Genomic DNA, 14813 nt, shown 5'->3' with positions numbered 1-14813 from the left:
TTCTCCCCGTTTTCCATGCTTGCTAATAACTAGATCTGTTAAGTGTGAAAAACGTCGATAAGAAATAATTTAGTGACTAAATCACACTTTAAACTGTTTTATATTTATTATCATGCTAAACATTTATTTAAATTTTGCAGAATCTAAATCGAACATAAGGCGGGAAAAGAAACCTGCGTCTATCATCTGTCGTCTATCACCTTCCGTCGCGACGACCTCTAACAGACTTTATTTATCTACTATATAAAATCTCCACGTTAATTACTCTCTCAAGTCTGTTACCAGCTTTGGCCAATCAATTGTATTAATTGTCACTTTCCCGTCGCCGACGTTCGAGAATTGATCTTGTTTGCTGCCGCTCTGTTCATCTTGTAATATTGTTTCCTCATTGAAGATGCCCTTTTTGGGGATTATTCATTATTCGTTAGATACATATAAGCTTTTTAACACGCTTTGTTAAGTTCACCTGTACGTGTACAATTATTTATGACGACAATAATATCATGCGTTTTATAGTTATTTTTTATTTATTTATTATTATTGTATTTATGTGTAGGTACATCTGCGTAGATGGTCAAAATACCATTACACACAAAATACCAAAATACGACTAGGAGTAAACATTTCTTTTGTAAGTTTTTTTAATTGTGAATATTTATTATTCAAGTAGAAGTGAAAACAAGGCCAAAAGCTTAATAATTTAATTATTTTATTAATACTCATTAATATTTGTTCAGCCGTTCTTGAGTTGTGAATTTTGTCACTAAGATCTCGTGCAAAGAAGCTACTTAATATTTGTTGTTATTTCGTGGACAATATGTTTCAGACAATATTTGTAAGCAGAATCTTGTCTAGTACAATAGTACACTATAAACTAAACTTGCCTTAACAAAGTTTCTATTGTGCCAGACCCTCTTTTGAGATCAGCTGTTGTAAGGAGAGTTAAACTCTCTCCTTAGTATTATACGATATTTAAAAAAATAATTTATACCTATATTACAACAAGAACTCTTTCGTGTGTATTTTTCGAACTACGTACCATATTATATTTTATGCGATTTATTATTTATTGAATGTTAGATTGTTACAAATGAAAATACAAGAGCGTATACTCTGATGGGACGTATTTGATGATACCGCAAATATGGTCTGCCAAACAATGAATGCATGTAGCATGTGGATACAGGAGGAGGGATGTGGAGGTATATTTCAATTGGTCCAAAAGTATATGAGAGTTCACATCCGTCCACAACAGGAATTTAAGAATTGAAACACATGTTTCATGTTTCATATCATAAAATATTTGTATCTTGTCTAGTTTTTGACCACACAAATTATTTTTAGTACTCTTATTTGCGATAAACATTACACATATGTTAACCACTCCACTTTCACTTAAATCGCCAACTGCAAATCAGCCATAATTTTGTATTAAAATTTCAAACAAACCTGTTCGCGATTTGTTTATCTGCCAGTAGCATGTACCGAATACATTACGCCTGAAGATAAAATTTTGCAAAGCGCGCTTCGGCAAATATTACGCGAAGATAGCTGCAGGCGCTTACATTAGGCTTACTCGACTCTAAGCGATGCCATTCTTGTGTTTACCTTGTCATTAGCGCTTCGTTGACGTTATGGAAATGGGTTTTAGATCATTCTCAGCTCTTATGTATTCTATGAAACTAAATATATAACTACGTGCACAGTGCACACAAACATGAAATGACTAGGTGTTGTACAGTAATCCAAAATTAATAATGCGCATGCAAATCTTCGCTAATTGTCGTATTTCCTAAGACACTCGAATCATTGAATCGTAAGAGCCCTAAACAACGAACTTGCATTTTACACCTTGTTCAAAAGAAATAGAAGTCAATTCACGGTCATACACAATCAAAAACAAATCGGGCGGTAGGTGACGGTAGCCTGTCAGTCAAAAAACTCAAAAATCCGTCAGTTGTCTTTAAATATTGGTGGTGACTGCACGTGTTCTCTCTGTGTGGAATTATATAGAGCTGCTATTACGTTCCCTCCTTGGTTTTGTTTTTAAAGGTGAATTGAATTAATCGATTAAATGATTTACACAGGTGATGGCAGTAGGGAAAGTGAAAATGAAGAAGAGTTCCGATGTATCTAAAATGTCAGAAATAAAGATAATCCCTGATTTTGATTGTTTTTATTTTTTTTGTAATTGTCATAATATTGAAGAATGATCAGTACTGTAAATACTTTTGAACTGAGATTTTAATGATAAGATTTACATATATAGTTTAAATATAATATAAACCTGTGTTTGAAAACCATACTTTCTACCAAACCATATCTACTTATTTTATTGAAAACCATACTTATTTTAACCTTCTTTTCTTCCATCATTACACCAGCTTCAGTAAGACACTTTAAAAGTACTATAAAATTTTCCAAGTAAATCAATCCAACAAAGATAATATATTCGCAATCGTGGGGTTATACTCGCTATTTACTTACAAGGAATTATCGAAACAAAATCTTTACTTACCTACAAATACATATTAATCTCTTTTAGCACAAAACATATAATTTGACTAAATTATGCACGAAGAAAATGCATTTAACCGCTCTATATAGATATCATCTTCGGACGCTCCGAGAATATGACAGTTGCCGAACAGTGACGAAGATTTCTATGCGCATTATTACCTTTGGAGTACTGTACGTATTAGGATAGGAGACAAGTCGTAACTTCAAAATCATATATTTATTCAAAATTTCTAGAAACACCTTTTACTACATAATATTATTTTAGATGTGCTATTTATTAAAAAGGTTTGTGCTTAGTGCTTGGCACAGACTTCAAACCTGTTTAATAAATAGCACATCAAAAAAATATGTAGTGATTAATAATAGTAAATCTTTTTTATTGTTTACTTTTCAGTTTTTGAAGTAGGGTGTTTTTAACGTAGGTAGTTACTTTTGAATAAAAACGAGCCAATACTCGATAAAGTTGAGTCACTATATTACTGAGTTCCTATGGCTACCTTCCGATTCCATCATCAAATCAGCTCTATGTCATGACTTCGTTTCATCGCTATCCAGTTTATGTACGTATACAAAATTTCAGCTCAATCGGTTACCGGGAAGTGAATCAAAGTGACTTGCTACATTTCAATTATTAAGACATCGAGATCAGACAAAGATGCTCATAAAATAAAAACTACTGGGCCTATCCAAATAAAATTTTTATGGGACCAATTCGACACCATTTCGAATCAAACAAAAAAATAATATAAAATGACTTTTTTACATTATTTTTAACCAGTTCTCTCTAATCAGTTCAGAAACCTCGGATACTCGGAGTAATCGGTGTACATACATAAAAAAAATATACCGGCCGAATTGATAACCCCTTCCTCTCTTTTTTTGAAGCCGGTTAAAAAGGAAAGCATTTTAGTGTAACATTTTTTATGTTTATAATATTTTCTATTACGCTCCGCAAAGTAAAATATGCAGACAAGAGGATTATGGATTAATATATTTTAATATACTTTGTGAGACTCGACACATATTCCACTTTATTGTATTCTAATAATGGAACGTATAATTTATTCAGTATGTAAGAACAGGACTAATACTTAGAAAAAAATATTTCCCGCATTACCTACATACATAATATTATATTTTTTGATATTAACCGTAACTTCATTATTTATGGCTAATCTAGGCGCCTCCACATTTGCTCATAGGTACCTACCTAATTTATTTCTGTACCTTTCCTCCTAATGACCCGAAATCGCTCGATCCTCGTTCGACATGTCGAAACTTTTCAATTGAAACGTAAACAAAGCAAGTTAGATACTGGAGTGCTTTAATTTCAAGCTGAATAATTCATATCACACGAGCCCATTAGACTTCTCATAATATCCCGCCATTTCTCCGCGATACGGGAAAAGTAAATTCATTCATTAAACAACTCGACACTTCAATTACCAAGACTTTTTATTTGCTCTCATATTAATGAATATGCTAATGATTGTCGTTACTGTAAACAAATGGTGGAGACTGGGAGATACTCGTGTTCTGTATTACGCTAATGTAATGACATTAAGTTGCATATTTAATTTGACGCGCACAGAACATGGGATTGTAGATTTCGAAATTAAGGGTTTTGAACACGGATACACCAATTCGAATGCATAACATACTGTACTGTTTTATTTTTACTATACTATCATAAAAAAGAACGATTACAATTGAATTTATTGTTAGTTCTTTTTTTTTCGTGAAATATTTTTAGAAATGATTTTCATATTTCGCGAATGGCAATAAAAAAACATTACACAGCGAGTGTATTCCTACAAATTGTTAATTGACCCGTAATAATTACATGCAATATATTCAGATCTTATCCACAGTATACCTAAATATTTATACAGTGTTATCACTCTTGAACCTGGGCCAATAAACGATAAGAAACGTGAACTATCAATTAACACTTTTAGGCTCCGCGCAGACATACATCGCTCTCTGTCTGCACGGAGACTTAGTTTGAAATATGGTTATGCTAAAATTATATTTTTTTAATAATATTTATCATAAATGAATTATGGATAAAAATGATTTAAAAAGTAAGTTTTTTTGTCTGTCTATAGATAATAGGCACTTAAATGACAAGGAAATTTGATTGGATTATCTAAAATCAGTATTAAGAAGAAACAAGTTTTGGACCAAAAAAGTTTAAGCTTTAGCAATTGAAACCAATCCTCAATAAGTACCAAACAAACGTTTTAAAATTCATTATCTATCAATTGACAATAATTAATTATGTACATCGTAATTGAAGTGTCGAACAATCCGCATTAAATATAATTAAAGTTGGTAAACAACGTGATTGTGGCCACAATGAATTTACATCAATTACAAAGCTCTCAGCGTGCACGGCGTATTATTCCTTTGTTAATTGTCATCGTTGTATACGACATTAATATATGCGACTCATTCATGATGACATTTTTTTCATATCTTCTTCTTATCACCGCTAGTATGATATATAATAAACTTGCCCTTTATACGGCCGATAACAACGCTGAACTTGTTAGTTCGAATCGCGTCCTCCCACGAAGCGATCGACATGTCGAAAGTTGCAGTTGTGACCGGCTCCAATAGGGGCATCGGCTTCGCCATTGTGAAAGGGTTATGCAAACGATTCGACGGAATCGTGTACCTCACATCCAGAGATGAAAATAGAGGCCGAAAAGCTGTTGAAGAGTTGAATAAATTAGGCCTGAAACCGCACTACCACCAGCTCGACGTATCCGATAGAAATAGCATCATTAAGTTCAGAGATCACATCAAGGAAAAACACGGACATCTCGATATACTCGTTAACAATGCTGCTATTGTGGACAGTCTGACAGAAATTGATCATATCGAAGTTTTAAAAAAAGTCATCGATATCAATTACAGAAGCGTCTTGACTATGCAAGAACTGATTTATCCATTGGTGAGAGATAATGGAAGGATCCTCAATATATCCGCCGACTGTGGACACTTATCCAACATTAGGAATAAGTACTGGATAGAGCGGCTGTCAAATAAAAATTTATCTGTACAAGATGTGAACGAATTCGTCGATTGGTTCCTCCAGTCCGTGCAGAACGGGACACTCAAGACAGAAGACATAGCTGACAACGCGACAGTGCCCGGGTACCGTGTGGCTAAGGTAGCCCTGTGCGCGGTGACGGTGGTCCAGCAGCGCGAGCTGGCGAGCCGGCGCATCTCTGTCAACTCGATGCACCCCGGCCTCGTGCGCACCGAAATGACGAACGGTATCGGCTTCTTAAGCACGGACGAGTCGGCCGAAACCCCCCTCTATATACTCCTAGACGCCCCGGATTCACTCCAGGGCGCTTTCATTTGGTACGACAAACGTGTAATCGACTGGTACGACTACAATGCAGACTATTATTTCAAAATGTCCACATTGACCGAGTAATACATAATATTATGTAGGTAATGGACGAGAAATATCAATTGTTTGCGTTGTTGTATAATAATAATAATTATTGTTATTTGATGATTAAATACTCGATTAAACATTTCAATATGATCGTATTGGTTTCATTGGTTTGGTTTATGTACTTAGTGATTTTTAATGGGCATAGGTATATTATATTAAATAAGATTTATGTAATGAGAAGTGTATTTAATTATATTTATGCTACCGTTTTTTGCATTGAAATGAATTACTTTTCATTTACCTATAATTTTAGTGGTTTTTTTTACTGGAATTGTCAAAAACCATACTGAATATCAGTGTGATTATTATTCATATTTTAGAGCTTTGTTCAACTAACTATACCTGTTTCTTAAATCCATAAGTCCATGTTATGTATAAATATTAGCGCTGCAAGATTTATACTATAAAATCCAAGGAAATTTACTTAGCAAATCTCGCGTATAGATTTCTTAATTCGGTTATAAAAGATAAGGACTCATTCTGGGCGGCTGATAAGCTGCTGGCAGTGAATTTGAATGTCATTACCGTCAATCAATATTACGTTTATGCGATAACAGTGATAACAGTAAGATATCGCTGGCTGTCTGGCTGGTACGTAAATACACATTATTTTTTTATTTTTTAAACTGTTTTATGCAAAGCAAATGCAAAGTCATTGTGAATATTATATTGTAAGTATGTGTGAGTGTGTATAGGGTGATTGTGTGCGTGTTTGTTATTTGTTTACTTACTTTGATAGTGATACGCATGAATTGAATATCATAATATAGCTATTCATTGTGGAGGTTTGGAAAGCAAATTTAACATGACTAATGACAAAATTGGCTCTTGTTAAAATTATTTAATAATTAATCAATTTGTTACAATGGCTCCTAGTTAATAAATTACGACCTATTTACTAAAACATATTTTATTGAGATATTGGGTGTTTTGTTTTTAACTAAACTGAATCAAGATTATTTTAGGGGTTTAGTGATAGGATAGGTGATTCAGAACTCTACATTCATACACTTATAATAGAGTTTTTTTAGTATTTCCTCACACAATTATATCAGTCATACAAACTCAACGAATTTTTACTACAATTTACTAATGTAAGTTGGATTGAATGGATGGAAATAGTGCAACAAGTTTGGTGATAACTTTTTCATCTAAAATACATTACATAGGTATATAAATTTTTCAAGCTCGGATGGTTTTTAATGTTGATAATTAATATAACTATCATTTATTTGATTTCTATAAATTAATCAAGAAGAGATTGTAAATATACTGATCATTATTTTAAATGAGTTGCAAAATTTAAAACGTTATCATCGCGATAAACGGTTGAAGTTGCAACGCTCTGAATGTATTCGTTGCCTAACTCCACACTAACACCAATTCGAATGCATAACATACTGTACTGTTTTATTTATACTAGACCACAGAATACATAATAGTAGCTAAACGCTACAGAACGGACACTCTCCGCCTCCCGCCAAAATTAAACACTTACCTCACCCCGCACGATCAGACATGTTATGGTACCCATTTTCCCGCAAGGATGATACCAACGAGTAACGACGTCAGACGAAACGCAACGAAGATTGACAACATTAATCAAAGTGACTTAAAGTAATTTTATTATTTTGGATTTGTGATTATAGTTTTTCGTAGAAAATGGTTAAATATTGTGCTGTTTACGGATGTATTTTCATCAGAAAAACGCGAATTTTTTTTTTACGCTAGTCACAAATGTGCCAACCATAAAGCGTTAACACACACATTGTGTCTAGACTCTATCATGAAAAAGAAGAAAGTAAAACATGACAACGATTTCAATTGAATTTATTGCTAGTTCTTTTTTTCCGTGAAATATGAATAAACGCGAAATTTATTTACATAACAAATCATGTAGACTATCAACAAACACTTAGGATTTAAAAAGTAAGTCTTTTTTTGTCCGTCTATATGATAAAAATAATTATCAATTTAATTAGATAATAGGTACTTAAAATGATAAGGAAATTTGATTGGATTATCTAAAATCAGTATTAATAGAAACAACAAATCGAATGCTGAAATTGAACTGGTTTTATATTGTTTTAATGCGGAAAGGAATTTCAAGAATTTGAAAAGTTCACAATGATGTTTACAGGTTGGTTGTAGGTTTATATCTTGTGGAAAGGATTTAGATAAAAAAAACGTGTGGCACTCGGGGACTGCCGCGGTAAAGCTATTGCATGCTATGCCTTCAAGCCACACCTCCGTGCCTGTCGGAGTGGGGAGCGTGAGGTTTTTTCGTTACGGAATATCTAGATTCGGTCCCCGCGCTCAAGGCCCGCGATAGAAGCTATGCAAAAGCTTAAAAATAAAATTTAACGAGACAATCATTTCTCTCAGCGCATAATGGAATAATCATTATCTCCTCTTTTTTATTCATGATATTTTCATATCTACTTCTTATCACCGCGAATAAGTCTACAAAGTGGCCAGCCAATCGGCCGATAATAACGCTGAACTTGTTAGTTCGTCTCGCGTCCTCCCACGAAGCAGACATGTCGAAAGTTGCGGTTGTGACCGGCTCCAATAAGGGCATCGGCCTCGCCATTGTGAAAGGATTATGCAAACGATTCAACGGAATCGCATACCTCACATCTCGAGACGAAAATAGAGGCCGAAAAGCTGTCGAAGAGTTGAACAAATTAGGCCTAAAACCGCACTACCACCAGCTCGACGTATCCGATAGAAACAGCGTCATTAAGTTCAGAGATCACATCAAGGAAAAACACGGACATCTCGATATAATCGTTAACAATGCTGCTATTGTGGACAATCTTACGCCCAATACTAAGCCCGATACTAAGCTCGACATCGAACTTATGAAAAAAGTCATCGATATCAATTACAGAAGCGTCTTGACTATGCAGGAACTTATTTATCCATTGGTGAGAGATAATGGAAGGATCCTGAATATATCCAGCGACTGTGGACACTTATCCAACATTAGGAATAAGTACTGGATAGAGCGGTTGTCAAACAAAAATTTAACAGTCCAAGATGTGAATGAGTTCGTCAATTGGTTCCTGGAGTCCGTGCAGAAGGGTACGTTCAAGACCGAAGATATAGCCGACAACGCGACGGTGCCCGCGTACCGTGTGGCCAAGGTGGCTCTGAGTGCGGTGACGGTGGTCCAGCAGCGCGAGCTGGCGAGCCGGCGCATTGCTGTCAACTCGATGCACCCCGGATTCGTGCGCACCGACATGACGACCGATAGCGGCTTCTTCAGCGTGGACGAAGCAGCAGAAACCCCTCTCTATGTACTCCTAGAAGCCCCGGATTCACTCCAGGGCGCCTACATTTGGTACGACAAACGTGTACTCGACTGGTACGACTACAAGGCAGACTATTATTTCAAAATATCCACTATGACCGGGTAATACATGCGGTTTGCGTTGTTATCTAATTGTTATCTGTATAATTATGATAATTAAATACTCGATTAAACATTTCAATATGATAGTATTGGTTTCATTGGTTTGGTTTATGTACTTACTTAGTGATTGTAAATGTGGATTATATTCAATAATAATTACGATTAATGCTTTAATGGTAGATTTATTAAATGAGATTTGTGAAGTGTATTTATTCATATTAAATACGTTACCATAATATTTTGAATTTGAAATTAATTAGGTACTTTTCATCCATAATATGATAACTTTTTCCAATAAAATCCATTACTTTAGTAAGTAGATAAATTTTACAAGCTTGGATGGTTTTTAATGTTGATCAATATAACTATCTTTCATTTCAGTTATAAAAATTAATCAAGAAGAGATTGTAAATATACAGATCATTATTTTAAATGAGTTGCAAAATTTAAAACGTATTCATCGCGATAAACGGTTGATGTTGCAACGCTCTGAATATATTCGTTTCCAAAGCCGTTTAAGTGAATTACAAAAATGTAAAGGGAACTAACTCCAAGGAAACAAATAATAATAATTATTATCAATACATTTTATAGGTTATGCTCTATAAAATGTATTGATAATAATAATTATTATTTGTTCCCTTGGAAGTTAATTATAAAAAATGGTTATATTATGGCGCGTACTTAACTCGCAAAAAGTGTCACTGACTATGGCCGCTTTAATTATAGTACCTATAGTTGTTGTTACTTGCTTAACAATGAGCGGGTACATATTTTATTTTATTGGAACAATTAGCTCTTGAATTCAATCAATTATAATGTATATATCGTAAATTCAAATTCAAATATTTATTTATTCAATTCTTCTTGAAACATATTTGAATCGTTATAACATAGTTTTACCATTTACCACCGGTTATATTATCCTAATAATACCAAGTTGTTACGTCTGGAAGTATAAAAATAAAAATGCTTACGAAAATCCATTAAATATTAAAAAAGGAAAGCGTTTTAACGAAACATTTTAACATAAAATACGCAGACAAGGGGATTATGGATTAATATACTTATTGTATTCTAATAATGGAACTGTATAATTTATTCAGTAAGTATGTAAGAACAGGTCTAACACTTAGAATATAATATTTACCGCATAACATACATAATATTATATTTTTTGATATTAATCACACTAATTTTTTAACATTATTACCTACATTGTTTATGGCTAATCTAGGCGCCTCCACATTCGCTCATAGGTACCTACCTAATTTATTTCTGTACCTCTTTTCCTAATGACCCGAAATTGCTCGATCCTCGTTCGATATGTCGAAACTTTTCAATTGAAACGTTAAACAAAGCAAGTTAGAGACTGGAGTGCTTTAATTTCAACCTGAATAATTCATATCACATGAGCCCATTAGACTTGCCATAATATCCCGCCATTTCTCCGCGATACGGGAAAAGTAAATTCATTCATTAAACAACTCGACACTTCAATTACCAAGACTTTTTATTTGCTCTCATATTAATGAATATGCTAATGATTGTCTTTACTGTAAACAAATGGTGGAGACTGGGAGATACTCGTGTTCTATACCTATATTACTTGCTCTGTGGTGTTCTGTATTACGCTAATTAAATGTAATGATATTAAGTTGCCGCGCACAGAACATGGGATTGTAGATTGATGATTTGAACACGGATACACCAATTCGAATGCATAACATACTGTACTGTTTTATTTTTACTAGACTCTATCATGAAAAAGAAGAAAGTACAACATGACAACGATTTCAATTGAATTTATTTCTAGTTCTTTTTTTCCGTGAAATATGAATAAACGTGAAATTGGTTTACATAAGAAATCACGTGAACTATCTAAGTACACACACTTTTAGTTTGAAATATGATTATGCTAAAATCAATGATATTATATATAGAAACAAGAGGTAGATACGTTACCAACGCACCAAAACGTAAACCGTGAATTGGTCCTAATTGGGACCAGTGGAATCAGTCAGATTGTGACTTGTGACAGCGAACGTACATGCTGATATAAACGTTAAAATTATCAATAATGCCTTCTTGTGTGTTCAGAAAGTGCACAAATTACGATAGTAAAATAAAAAAAGATAGAGGAATATCTTAACACAGGTAAATGTATTAAAATATTATAATTTTAGAGCAAAAATAACAATTTGCAATTATTAATGAATGACATTTGCTTGACACTTGTATTGAAATAATGAAAGGGATAAAACATTGCTTCAATCACTAGTGTGACAAAGCTAGCGCACACTGTGTTCAAAGATTATCATGTAGATACGATTATTGAAAATAGAACGGCTATTTTATTAATTTCGATTTGGGTAAATACTTGATTATTTTTATATTTAAATCCACACAGTGCATGTAATTAACAAATATATCTATTTATTATATACAATGAAATCGTGATGGCAACAATGTTTGTTTGCAAAAATGATGTTGAATATACGTATACATTAAAGAAAAGATTATCGCTACTGACGAAAAATGCTATTTGCTTTTCTGTAAATAGCTATTGAACATACATTTTATTTGTGTTTTAGATAAAAAAGGCTTATACTTCATCCTTTCTTTTATTTCATACTTTTTTTCATCTAGGCACCACTATTATTATATCCTACAAGTTGGAGTGATGACCTTGTACGGGTTCCGGGAACTGCCTTGAAAGTTGAAACGAATAGCGTAAGATCGGTCCGTATGGAGTTCTATAAGGAGGACTATGCTCAGCAGTGGGTGTTTATCGGGTGAAATGATGATGACCGAAAACGAACACCACAGCTAGTAATAAATGCTTAATACAGTTATATCTCCAAAAAAGTTTTTTCATTTTAATACAACTTCATAATAATAATTAAATAGTAAATGAAATTGTCACATTTGTTTACGTGTGCAGGAAACGTAACATCTATAACATTGAACCTTCTGTGTCGTTAGTCTATGCCAATTGCCATGGCAACTATTTGTTTATTTATTATTTAATTGGTGAATTCTGAATTCTTGTGACTTTTGCTTACACCTGCGCGGAAGTGACAAACTATCTTTGTCTTTTTTGTTTATATCATTTTATTAGAGCCATCTCTCTTATACAGTCTGTCAATGTAATAAATTAAGTAAAATGAAACTTGTATTTGTGTGTGCCTGACACTGCATAGGAAGCATTTTTTTGGATATCTTGTGAGTATATAACGTATCTATACATAAAATATCATTGGCTAAAATTATATTTTTCTGTCTATTTGATAAAAATAATTATCAATTTAATTAGATAATTGGTACTTAAAATGATACGGAAATTTGATTGGATTATCTAAAATCAGTATAAATAGAAATAACAAATCGAATGCCGAAATTGTTGGTTTTATATGGAAAGGATTTATAGGAATTATATTATATTTTATTTCAAGAATTTGAAAAGTTCACAATGATGTTTACAGGTTGGTTGTAGGTTTATATCTTGTGGAAAGGATTTAGATAAAAATAAATATTAAAGAGACATACATTTCTCTCAGCACATAATGGCATAATCATTAATCTCCTCTTTTTTTATTTATGTTGTCATAATATTTTCATATCTACTTCTTATCACCGCGAATAAGTCTACAAAGTGGCCAGCCAATCGGCCGATAATAACGCTGAACTTGTTAGTTCGTCTCGCGTCCTCCCACGAAGCAGTCATGTCGAAAGTTGCGGTTGTGACCGGCTCCAATAAGGGCATCGGCCTCGCCATTGTAAAAGGATACCTCACATCTCGAGACGAAAATAGAGGCCGAAAAGCTGTCGAAGAGTTGAACAAATTAGGCCTAAAACCGCACTACCACCAGCTCGACGTATCCGATAGAAACAGCGTCCTTAAGTTCAGAGATCACATCAAGGAAAAACACGGACATCTCGATATAATCGTTAACAATGCTGCTATTGTGGACAATCTTACGCCCAATACTAAGCCCGATACTAAGCTCGACATCGAACTTATGAAAAAAGTCATCGATATCAATTACAGAAGCGTCTTGACTATGCAGGAACTGATTTATCCATTGGTGAGAGATAATGGAAGGATCCTGAATATATCCAGCGACTGTGGACACTTATCCAACATTAGGAATAAGTACTGGATAGAGCGGTTGTCAAACAAAAATTTAACAGTCCAAGATGTGAATGAGTTCGTCGATTGGTTCCTCCAGTCCGTGCAGAAGGGTACGTTCAAGACGGAAGATATAGCCGACAACGCGACGGTGCCCGCGTACCGTGTGGCCAAGGTGGCTCTGAGTGCGGTGACGGTGGTCCAGCAGCGCGAGCTGGCGAGCCGGCGCATTGCTGTCAACTCGATGCACCCCGGCCTCGTGCGCACCGACATGACGACCGATATCGGCTTCTACAGCGCGGACGAAGCAGCAGAAACCCCCCTCTATGTACTCCTAGAAGCCCCGGATTCACTCCAGGGCGCCTACATTTGGTACGACAAACGTGTACTCGATTGGTACGACTACAAGGCAGACTATTATTTCAAAAATTCCACTCTGAGCGGGTAGTACCTATTATGTTATGGACGAGAAATATCAATTGTTTGCGTTGTTGTATAATTGTTATCTGTATAATTATGATGATTAAAATGCTCGATTAAACATTTCAATATGATAGTATTGGTTTAATTGGTTTGGTTTATGTACTTGGTGTTTGTTAATGTGGATTATATTCAATTATAATTACGATTTATACTTTATGGTAGATTTATGTAATGAAAAGTGTATTATTATTCATATTTACTTAGCATATTTTGAATTGAAATGAATTACTTTTAATTGTCGAAAACCATATTGAATATCAGTGTGATTAGATATATTTTAGAGCTTTATTCAATTATACCTACCCAACTGTATCTTAAAGCCATGTTATGTATAAAGATTAGCGCTGCGAGATTTATTTTATAGTATGAAATCCAAGGAAATTTACTTAGCAATTCTCGCGTATAGATTTCGTAATTCGGTTATAAAAGATAAGGACTCATTCTGGGCGGCTGATAAGCTGCTGGCAGTGAATTTGAATGTCATTATTGCGTCATGTGTTCATTATTGCGATATAAAGTTTGTACGATAGATATCGCTGGCTGTCTGGCTGGTACCAAATACACATTATTTTTTATTTTTAGAACTGTTGATGCAAAGTCATTGTGATTGTATGTGTGAGTGTGAAGGGTTATTCGCGTGTGCTTGTGTGTGTTTATTACTTGTTCACTTTGATAGTGATAAGTGATACGCTATCATAACATAGCTATTCATTGAGTAGGTTTGGAAAGCAGGGCTAATATAATTTCGTTCTAAAATTGGGTATTAACGAACAAAGGCCTCGTAT

The 14813-nt window shown here is 34.1% G+C and overlaps 2 protein-coding genes across 3 annotated transcripts; both read left to right on the top strand.

Annotated features, from left to right (window-relative positions):
- The first annotated feature begins 5068 nt into the window (after positions 1-5068).
- On the top strand, positions 5069-6009 carry LOC123705823 (carbonyl reductase [NADPH] 1-like). Its single transcript, XM_045654855.1, has one exon. The coding sequence runs from the start codon at positions 5108-5110 to the stop codon at positions 5969-5971; it is 864 nt and encodes a 287-aa protein (XP_045510811.1). The 5' UTR covers positions 5069-5107; the 3' UTR covers positions 5972-6009.
- Positions 6010-8500: 2491 nt separating this feature from the next.
- Positions 8501-14101, top strand: LOC123705822 (carbonyl reductase [NADPH] 3-like). 2 transcript variants are annotated; one of them, XM_045654854.1, is made up of 2 exons: positions 8501-8647; positions 13224-14101. In XM_045654854.1, exons 1-2 carry the CDS (start codon positions 8536-8538, stop codon positions 13991-13993), a joined length of 882 nt encoding a protein of 293 aa, XP_045510810.1. In that variant the 5' UTR covers positions 8501-8535; the 3' UTR covers positions 13994-14101. The 2 variants fall into 2 exon arrangements, with proteins under 2 accessions (XP_045510810.1, XP_045510809.1); XM_045654853.1 differs by having other exon boundaries at positions 8501-8653; positions 13230-14101.
- Positions 14102-14813: the final 712 nt, after the last annotated feature.

Source organism: Colias croceus, chromosome 3 (genome assembly GCF_905220415.1).
Source record: "Colias croceus chromosome 3, ilColCroc2.1".
NCBI classification, from domain to species: Eukaryota; Metazoa; Arthropoda; class Insecta; order Lepidoptera; family Pieridae; genus Colias; species Colias croceus.
The sequence above is the reverse complement of the archived record's forward strand: the minus strand, read 5'-3'. Positions and strand labels throughout refer to the sequence as shown.

Excerpts from the sequence above, each read along its gene's own strand:
- LOC123705823 (XM_045654855.1), top strand. The coding sequence starts at position 5,108 with ATGTCGAAAGTTGCAGTTGTGACCGGCTCCAATAGGGGCATCGGCTTC.
- LOC123705822 (XM_045654854.1), top strand. The coding sequence starts at position 8,536 with ATGTCGAAAGTTGCGGTTGTGACCGGCTCCAATAAGGGCATCGGCCTC. Across the intron at positions 8,648-13,223 it reads CCTCACATCTCGAGACGAAA|ATAGAGGCCGAAAAGCTGTC; the intron begins ATAGAGGCCGAA and ends CTCGAGACGAAA.